General features: G+C 38.8%; 1 protein-coding gene across 4 annotated transcripts; it reads right to left on the bottom strand.

Moving 5' to 3' along the window:
• Positions 1–214: 214 nt before the first annotated feature.
• On the bottom strand, positions 215–9,771 carry LOC311488863 (uncharacterized protein). Of its 4 annotated transcripts, none has more exons than XR_014699091.1 (8): positions 9,280–9,771; positions 8,465–8,677; positions 8,008–8,143; positions 7,060–7,571; positions 3,234–3,553; positions 2,612–3,096; positions 1,617–1,831; positions 215–1,459 (listed from the first exon to the last, which is right to left on the bottom strand). XR_014699091.1 is itself a non-coding variant. In XM_084545721.1 (6 exons), exons 1-6 carry the CDS (start codon positions 9,609–9,611, stop codon positions 2,777–2,779), a joined length of 1,833 nt encoding a protein of 610 aa, XP_084401847.1. In that variant the 5' UTR covers positions 9,612–9,771; the 3' UTR covers positions 2,562–2,776. The 4 variants fall into 4 exon arrangements, 2 of the variants coding, with proteins under 2 accessions (XP_084401847.1, XP_084401848.1); XR_014699092.1 differs by having other exon boundaries at positions 3,234–3,382; XM_084545721.1 differs by lacking the exons at positions 215–1,459; positions 1,617–1,831 and having other exon boundaries at positions 2,562–3,096.
• Positions 9,772–10,395: the final 624 nt, after the last annotated feature.

Raw genomic sequence — 10,395 nt, 5'->3', positions numbered from 1 at the left:
TAATGCATAACACACTACCGATATTTGTGATAGTACAGCATTACACCTAAAAATATTGGCATATTTTAAAGTTCATTGTTGCCATTTATTTCATTTCTGTGTATGGGATGTTAATACCTTTATCTGTGTAATTCTGAGCTCAAACCTCTGTTTACATTTTACAGACATGTTTCTTGAAATGTTCAAAGAAATTGTTACCCAAACATTATGAAACTAATGTGAAACCACATTTTATTGAAGCTTTTGGCTCTGGAGAACTCAATAAATTGACTGAACTGTTACTTATTTTAACATGTCATCCTTTGCTGAATAGAATGCCTAAAATCAACATTAATACAGCATCAGTGGAATCTGTGAGACAAGGGGCATAAGAAGCAACACAAAAGCAGCACAAAAAATATTTACACATTACACATACACTCATCACCCACTGAAAAAACACACTTTAAGTTGTGTATGTTAAAACAGCAACTTGACTCTTGATTTAAACAAAAACAAAAACACAAGACTCAATTGTTAACTATATCTGACAATTCAGAAGAGTGTACACCATCCGCACATTTAATTAATTATTAATAATTAAAAAAAAAAATTAATTAAGTCTTAGAATACCTTTCCATTACATGCTTACATGTGTAAATCAGGGCCTGATTGTGGTGCTAGAAGAAAATCATTACAAATCATACATTTACAATAGAACTTGCCTTTGTTTTTGTACAAGTATGCCAAAGATAACCTGTTCCACCTATGACTTACCCTCAGATCCCATATAAATGTAAAGTTACTGAACTACAAAGTGAAGAAAATGAAAAGTATGAAATCAGTACACTACTGATCAAAAACAGGTGGGGACCGGTGAACAACATTGTTTACTTATCAATAAAAACAAGCAACAGTAAATTACATTCAGTTCCTACCTAAACTACAGAGTCAAGTTCCACAACAATTTAAAATTACATCACAATAAGTTTCTCATTACAAGTCTGCTTTTGCTTTCACTGAACTTTCTGAAAATCTGAACTGTAGCCTACTAAAGAAAATGTTAGCACCTTATTGTTTTAACAAAGATGCAACAATATGTATTTTTCAAACAAAACAATGTGGAATGATATCCACACCAACAACATCTGTCAGGAATTGTTTTGGAATTGATTGCTGACTTGAGTGTGAACTTGACCTTGACAGAATACTGAATACATGAATTAAGCTATGCCAAAACCATGGGTATTGCCCAATGCAAAGTCCATGTTTTCCTGAAAGTCTTTGTAAGAGGTGTGCAGTGGTAACTTCAAGCAATTGATGCAGGTGTTTGCAATGGGCAGTTTAGAAATGGTACCCGTGTTGTGCTCTTTGTGAAGAAATTCCACTGAAGGTTGTGGGGAGAAGCCAATTGGTGGAACAGTATTGGCACCGGTGGCAAAGGCGAGAATTGTCCCCAGCTTGTGCGTTCCCTCTTGATCTAGAGAAAGCAATACATTGGAAATTAGATTAAAATAAACAGAACAAAAAAAAACATAGCATGCATCACTAGGCCTACTCTTAAGTGATATACAGTGACAAGATGCAGTGCATTATTAATTTAAGTAAGACAAGAAACATATCATTTCTACATTAACCTTCTGCATCTGTTAGGTAGTCTCTCCAGAAAGTAACAACAACTTCTTCAGCACGTCTTCTGTTGCTGCCAACGGGAGATAGGCGGATGGTGAAGAGGCTGTCAACCAGGTCAGCTGTGAGGGTTGTAGGAGACCAGCATAGAAGGGGGCGAAAACTCTCCTGGTGAGCTTGGATTTTGTCCAGCACACCAAGTGTCCTCAGTCCATCCCGAAATCTGAGTAAAAATCACACTTTCTTTTTAAAGTGTTTTGGTTGGCGACTTCAGTTTTAACAAAAAAAGTTTTCTTCACATGTAGCAGATGAATGAATCAAAGAAAAAACATATAATTATAAATATAGGAATTTAAATCCTATTAAAATATGCAAATATCTTGTACTTCAGGTTAGTTACAACAGTAAAGTATGTATGTCAAATTCATATTTTTCAGGGTACTTGGTAACCAGTGGTTGAAGAACTACTACTAAGACCTTTACTTATTGTAAAAACACTCCAAATCCTACTACAGTAGTAAGTAAGTTAGTTAGTATTATTAGCCTGATGTAGTTAAAGTATTGCAATAAAAGTAGTGTTTCGGTTCATCTGACTGATATATCATTATATGACATCATTAGATTATTAATAGTGAAGCATCAGTGTTAGAGCAGCATGTTACTGTTGTAGCTGCTGGAGGTGGAGCTAGTTTACACTACTTTATTAGTTAGCTAGTTTAGTCCAGTGGTTCCCAACCTAGGGGTGGGGCCCCTCCAAAGGGTCAGCAGATAAATGTGGTGTGTGCCGAGATGATTAATGGGAGAGGAAAGAAGAAAAAACTAATTACTGATACACAAATGTGTTTTCAATTTTTGGACTTGGCCAATTCATGTGGAGGGTGGGCATGGACTAGCACACTACACACTTAAACAGGAATGGCCTTAAGAAAACCCTTAACACAAGGCAGTCTTCATGGGTTTCAGTTCTTTATTGTAGAGGCAAAAAAGCTGGATACAAGTTTACCTCTCAAAAGGACCACGCACTCTGTGTATCACTTGGAACATCAGGATGTCATCTACAAGCAGATTCTTGTCTTCCAACCTTCGCAGTGGCCTCAGGCAGCCAGCATTGGCCAAGTAATCCTCAAGTGGCTCTGTTTTTGCTAGCAGATCTTCAAATGATGTACATTCAGTGACCTTCCAATAGATACAACAAACACAATTTGAAAGGGCTGTAATTAAACATCTTCCCCTCTACACGAGTCACTAGTGTTGATACAGATGCACATAGACCACAACATATTCTAAAACTCAGAAGAAAAATTACCCTTTTAATTTTTTCACGCAGGTCACTATCTACAACATCTTCCAAAACTGGCTTAGCCAATTCTGGACCATCAACAAGGCAAGAGAAGAGAGTTGGGGACAGAAAGCTTGCAGGTGGACCCCCGTGTACAAAGCTTACTGCAATGGCCCTGCCTGCAATGAAGTACCTGTCCTCTCTCATGGCTAGAGAAAATAAAATAAAATAATTCATTTGACAGTTCATGTGTACAAAGACTTGACAAAATACCTGTACGATCATATAAAATGTAGTGATATAAAAATAATAATAAAATTATTATGAGATTACTATTAATACATACCAGTACTGTCAAAGGCCAAGTTCATTTTGCCACCTTCTCCCTCAAACATTGGAGATAGGGGCAAAGCTTCCATTAACAGTCTTAGAAATTCTCTTCTTGGTCCACCTAAGTCCACAGCCTCTTCTGGTACTCCCATATCATCAGAAAACCTGACAGAAATACTGTGACATGGATCATAGGTCCCTCGTTTAAAACCTCTGATGGCTCCATCCAGGACTGTGGATCGGTTAATGTTAAACTTGCATTTCCTCTGATAGTTTATTTTTGTTGCAAGATCTTGCAAAATATCGCTTGCTGGCACCGAATGTCCTATGGTCCTTCTGAAACAAGATACAAGATAAAATATAGCTGCAAGCAGCAATGTAGGGTTCAAGCAGGACGTTTCGGATAGAGCTGCAATAGTACTGATAGCATCGGCATGATGCAAGGAGTACAACAGTACCATGTTTTCGAATATCAGGCATACGGGTTAAAAGTTATGAGGTAAAACGCAGTTTTGCTAATTACATCGCCCCCTAGTGGCCGAATGACACCAAATTTATATTGCGCACTTCTAAGGGAGTCTCAAAGCGTGTGACTAAGTTTGGTCCTCGGAAGTCAAAGCGTCACCGAGATATAAGAAAACTTCCTGTTTGGCGGCTTCGCCGCCAACTGCGATTGGCTAACAGGAAAAGTTGGCATGAACTGTCACTGGGGCAACCCACAGTATCTGTGGATATCACAATTTCATTTCAAATAAAAACGCATCAAGAGATATGAGCAAAAACAATGTTTTGCTAATTATAGCGCCCCCTAGTGGCCACATGACACCAGATTTGTTTCGTGCACCTGGGACAGTGTCTGGAAGCATGCTACCAAATTTGGTTTCATTGCACCAAAGCGTTGCCGAGATATGAGCTCCAATGGAAAACGCCGCCTTCGCCGCCAATTTTGATTGGCTGTTGCGGCCAAACGGTTTCGAAGCTGAGGACGCTTGATAGTAAGGTTTGTGCGCATTGGCCCGTAGACGGTCTGTGCCAATTTCTGTGAGAATCGGACAAATTTGTGACCGCTGACAATTTAGTTTCGTTTTTCAACAAAATCGTAAATTGCGAAAAATCTATCATGACGCATTATGACGTCATAGGGTGCGTTGGAATCGCGATGATCCAAGGTTTCCAACGAGACCTTGTTTTCAAAAATCGGACATACGGTTCAAAAGTTACATTCACAAATGTACTTCAAACTTTGACCAGTTGGTGGCGCTAGACCGTGCTTAGTGCTTACATGTAACTCAGTCAAAGTAATATTGAGACTGCCCTTAAGCTATGTGCAAAATTTCGCAACTTTTTACCATACGGTTCTATGAGCTGCCATAGACTCCCATGGCGGAAGATTAGGAATAATAATAATAATAAGAAAACCATGAATAACAATAGGTTTCCAGCAGCTACGCTGCTTGAACCCTAATAATAATAAGAAAACATACAAACACAATAGGCTTCTAGCAGCTTCGCTGCTTGAACCCTAACAAGACAAATACAGTGGTATGAAAAAGTTTGGGCACCCCTGATCATTTTCAGGATTTTCCTTTATAAATCATTGGTTGTTCGGATCAGCAATTTCAGTTAAATATATCATATAGCAGACAAACACGGTGATATTTGAGAAGTGAAATGAAGTTTATAGGCTTAACAGAAAGTGTGCAATAATTACTTAAACAAAAGTAGGCAGTTGCATAAATTTGGGCACCACAACAGAAAAAATACATCAATATTTCGTAGATCCTCCTTTTGCAGAAATAACAGCCTCTAAACGCTTCCTATAGCTTCCAATGAGGGTCTGGAGTGTGGTTGAAGGTATTTTTGACCATTCTTCTTTACAAAACATCTCCAGTTCAGTCAGGTTTGATGGCTTTCGAGTATGGACAGCCCACTTTAAATAACACCACAGATTTTCAATAATGTTCAGGTCTGGGGACTGAGATGGCCATTCCAGAACGTTGTAGTTGTTCCTCTGCATGAATGCCTTTGTAGAGTTTGAGCAGTGTTTGGGGTCGTTGTCTTGTTGAAGTATCCAGCCCCGGCGCAACTTCAACTTTGTCACTGATTCTTGAACATTGTTGGCAAGAATCTGCTGATACTGACTGGAATCCATGCGACCTTCAACTCTTACAAGATTGCCAGTACCTGCACTGGCCACACAGCCCCACAGCATGATGGAACCGCCACCAAATTTTACTGTGGGTAGCAAGTGTTTGTCTTGGAATGCTGTGTTCTTCTTCCGCCATGCATACCGCCCCTTGTTATGTCCAAATAACTCAATTTTACATTCATCAGTCCACAGAACCTTATTCCAAAAGGAAGCTGGCTTGTCCAAATGTGCTTTAGCATACCTCAAGCGACTCTGTTTGTGGCATGTGCGTAGAAAAGGCTTCCGCCGCATTACTCTCCCATACAGCATCTCCTTGTGCAAAGTGCGCTGAATAGTTGAACGATGCACAGTGACACCTTCTGCAGCAAGATCATGTTGTAGGTCTTTGGAGCTGGTCTGTGGGTTGAGTTTGACTGTTCTCACCATCCTTCGCCTCTGCTTCTCTGAGATTTTTCTTGGCCTGCCACTCCGGGCCTTAACTAGGACTGTGCCTGTGGTCTTCCATTTCCTCACTATGTTCCTCACAGTGGAAACTGACAGCTTAAATCTCTGAGCCAGCTTTTTGTATCCTTCCCCTAAACCATGATGTTGGACAATCTTTGTTTTCAGGTCATTTGAGAGTTGTTTTGAGGCTCCCATGGTGCCACTCCTCAGAGAAGATGCAAAAGGGAGAACAACTTGCTACTGGCCACCTGAAATACCCTTTCTCACGATTGGCTTCACCTGTGTATGTAGGTCAAGGGTCAGTGAGCTTACCAAACAAACTTTGTGTTCCAATAATTAGTGCTAAAGGTACTCAAATCAATAAAACAACAAGGGTGCCCAAATTTATGCAACTGCCTACTTTTGTTTAAGTAATTATTGCACACTTTCTGTTAAGCCTATAAACTTCATTTCACTTCTCAAATATCACCGTGTTTGTCTGCTATATGATATATTTAACTGAAATTGCTGATCCGAACAACCAATGATTTATAAAGGAAAATCCTGAAAATGATCAGGGGTGCCCAAACTTTTTCATACCACTGTATAAGTTATAGTATATACTTGTTAAGAATGCAGCATCATGTGTGTATTCTTCATGGTCATTGACAATTTTGAACATCAGAACATAACTGTCAAGTATAAAGTATATTAGTAAGCATTTAGTATAATACAAAGTCAAGAGGTTGTGATATGTAGCACAATAAGCTACGTTTTGTAAACTGTGTTCCAAGCATGCCGTGGCACCTGCCATTAAAGTAACCTCTCTCCTGATAGTAACAACCTTATCACTGTTGTTAGTCTTTGGAGTGATTCTTAACAAACAAACAAACAAACAAACAAAAGTAACTGTTATCTCCAGGGACAAAGTGCAGTTGTGTGGCTTATTGAAGTTTTTTAAAATAGTTTTTGGACAACAACTGAGCTGAACAGCACAGAAGAATAAGATATATCAGGCTTTGGATACAGGTACCGTTCTTCTAAGTAGAAATTTGTAAATTGTTGCTCTGCACAACATTTGTTGACAAAAATAAAAAATATAGAAAATTGCCAGCCTCATCATTTAACTTTTACATACCAGTGCTGTGAAGGGCCAATATACACATATGCATATAAACATAGCAGGTATGGCACCTGAATTCACTAATAATGCAACAAAACTGTCTTTGAAAGTGGCTACCATAACACATTTGCATTTTTTTGTACTAACCTTTCACTCTGTAGGCTTGCTAGTATAGCCTGGTTCAATTCCTCATCATCAGAAGACATGTCAGACAGTGCAGCCGTTACTGAAAGGTAGTTATCATAGTTTGTTGCAGTAGAGGGTAACACAGAACAAAGACTTGCTGGAGTGCTGCTCTGGTAAGGTGAGCTTGAGCTGTTTTGGCAAGTCAGGACCACAGTTGGATCAGCTAAAGTTGTTCCTCCAAACGATGAGGTAGAAGGCTGACTGGAAGAAGGGCAGCTTTCCTGTGAGCACACTGGCAATTGACTCGAAGAACTGCTTGCTGAAGTGCTGGTGTGGTTGGTTGAGATACTGCTTTGGTGTGTCAAGGCAGGAGTTTGAGTGACTGCAGAGGTACAGGTTGGTGGGGAGGCAGTCATTTGGCTGGTAAAACTGTCTGAAGATTCAAATGAGTGTCTATCTCGTGTTAGAGATGAGGAGCGCAGCTGCCTTGCTGAACCAGTGTTTTCCTCACTGCTATAGCCTGTATTATCATCCTTGGAAAGACATAACAGATTGTCAGATATATTCATTTTCAACTGTAAATGGAACAGTACCTGGAAAGACCAAGATTTATGATTACAATTCTAAGAATTACTTTTGCTGTTCACGCTTTAAAAGTGCCCATAGAGTACCAGTATCCTCTCCTAATTTTAGCTCTCGGTTAGTCCAATTAAGCAGCTGTCAATTTATTCCATTTCTGTGCTTAGATTTAACATTTTAAAAACAGGCATTCCAACTCTGCACTAGTCTATAGAAAATGTATATAGTTTTTCAACACTCATAGCTACAAAGCTGAACTGAAACTTTAAGAACAACCAAGATAACAACATTAATCTTCATTCATTCATGTTTATGCACCAATTATAGTTGTTATTATGGTTATTATTATTACAATGCTCTGCAAGTCAGTTCAAATGTGATACAACATACCAAAATTGGCTTTGATGGTCTGATGTATAGGGCTTTAGATTTATAGACTTTATGTATGAGATTTGCATCCAGGTCTTGTCCAGCACGCAGTTTGGGTGAAATCAATCTGTTGCCACATGCCATCAGAAACTCAAGGCTGAAAAACAGTGGGTAAAAATGCAAAAGGTTAAAAAAAAAAGGGTCCAAAAAACTTTTTTGGATGCACAAGACACATTGAAAACTGATGCACTGACAGCCTGTGTTCCATTTCATCTTTGAAGATGGACACAGCAGAAAACCAGCAGTCAGAAAAATAAATGAGGAATGTAAGCAATGCCAAAAAAAAAAATCAAATGTACTAAATAACTGGCTTAATAGTTCAGGTTTGATCTGTTGTTTACATAATCTAATTACATGTGATTTTCACTGCTTGAGATATCCTTTTAATTTATACTTGACATAAATAAAAAGTGCTTACCTCACATCAGCAGAGAGTTTTTCTCCAAAGGCATCCCGTATTTGTTCAGTGACAGTCCTCTGGTCCCAGGATTTCTGGAATTCAAATCCATTCAATATATGTCCTTGTTCGTGTAACTGTTGCTTTGTGCGATGTTTGACAACAAGACTGCTTGATGGCCTCGGAAGAAGGATGACGTCTTTGTTGAAAGTATCGTGATATTGTGTTTTGGCCCTACAAAACAAAGCAGAAATATATGTATTCATCTTAAATGCATTCTGTGCTCATCAACCCTTAAAACATGGCAAATGTTAGGTTGTAGGCTATTTTTTAGAATCCTACCACAGCTGTTCATTATAAGTACATTTTTCATTTTCTCAAGTTCATAAAATATTTTATATTAAAATAAAATATATAAATGAAATTTATATTGATATATGATGTATATATCACAGCTCTTTTAAAAAAATGGCATTGACTTATTGCTGAAAGATATCCTCTAACGTTACCTGCTTGAACCAGCAGCATTAGCGCCAGTTAACCACAAACTAAAATGTGTCATTTAATTTTTGCTATTTACAATCTCTTTGACTTGTGCTAAAAACGTTAGCGATCTAAAACTCCACTGTGTTGGCAATTTAAAAAAAATGCTTTGAAATAGTTAGGTTTGTCACTGCTCGAACTGAGTTGAACATGGATCAAATGAGCCTGACAGCTAACAGTTAGCGGACATTTTCTTAAACTAACCAGCTTTGACTGTGTTGCCAAAGTGTGTTGCTACATTAGCAGGAGTACGTTTAGGATTTAATGTTAGTTTAACGTTAGGTTGTTCTCACCGTTTCCTTGACCGGGTGTTCCAGTTGCCAAAGTGTTGCTGAGTCTGATATCGCAATGACGGCCGCCGCAGTCCTCCAGTTTGGCCTTGTGTCACATTAGCTGCTGCTTGGTCTGCTAAAGGAACTTGGTAGTTGCCTGGTCTGAAAAGTTCTCGCATCTCACTTTCCACCGCGCTATGAGTAACGTTAGGTGCAGCTGAGCCTGTCCTCTGCCGCTCAAGGGACGAGGACAAGGATGGGATGGTTTCAGGAGAAGACAAAATATTCCTTAGTACCCCAATAGCTTGCTGAAATGCCCGCGTCTCATCTCCCCCATGATCTCCCCCCTCCATGCTGATCGTGACCTGACGGACCTGACCTGCATGGCTCTGCTTGAGCTTCTCAGCCAATCACAGAGGGATTCTTCTTCCTCTTCCTTCGGTTTTATGGCGGGTTGCAACCATTATTAGGTGTATACCGCCACCTACTGTACCGGAGTATGTAGACAATGAATGTTGCCTTCCGTTTCCACTATACTCCTTCCGTTTCCACTATACTCCTTCCGTTTCCACTATACTTTCACTCACACATACATACATTCTCCTTTCACATACATATATTCTCACTCACACATACATATATTCTCACTCACACATACATACATTTTCGTTTTACATACATATATTACTTCTAGTATGAAAATGTATAAATATGAGAGTGAACATATATATATATGTGCGAGTGAAAATATATGTATGTGTAAGGAGAATGTATGTGTATATGTGTGAGAGTGAAAATATATCTATGTGAAAGGAGAATGTATGCATGTGTAAGGAGAATGTATGTATGTGAGAGTGAAAATATATGTATGTGTGAGGAGAATGTATGTATGTGTGAGTGAAAATATATGTATGTGTGAGGAGAATGTATGTATGTGTGAGTGAAAATATATGTATGAGTAAGGAGAATGTATGTGTGTGAGTGAGTGAAAATATATGTATGTGTAAGGAGAATGTATGTATGTGAGAGTGAAAGAATGAATTATGGCTTGTACGGCCCCTCATAAGTTTGTTTTGGACTTAATTGAGATAGTTCAGATACTTCTTGCTCCTGTTTTATCTGTGCAGACTGTATTAA

This window comes from Chelon labrosus (genome assembly GCF_963514085.1).
Source record: "Chelon labrosus genome assembly, chromosome: 1".
Lineage (NCBI taxonomy): Eukaryota > Metazoa > Chordata > Actinopteri > Mugiliformes > Mugilidae > Chelon > Chelon labrosus.
Note: the sequence above shows the minus strand (reverse complement) of the source record. Positions and strands in the feature narration are given on the sequence as shown.

Coding starts and splice junctions, on each gene's coding strand:
- LOC311488863 (XM_084545721.1), bottom strand. CDS start 9,611: ATGGAGGGGGGAGATCATGGGGGAGATGAGACGCGGGCATTTCAGCAA. Junction 8,678..9,279: donor AACACCCGGTCAAGGAAACG/GTGAGAACAACC, acceptor TTTGTTTTGTAG/GGCCAAAACACAATATCACG. Junction 3,554..7,059: donor GCAAGCCTACAGAGTGAAAG/GTTAGTACAAAA, acceptor ATCTTGTTTCAG/AAGGACCATAGGACATTCGG.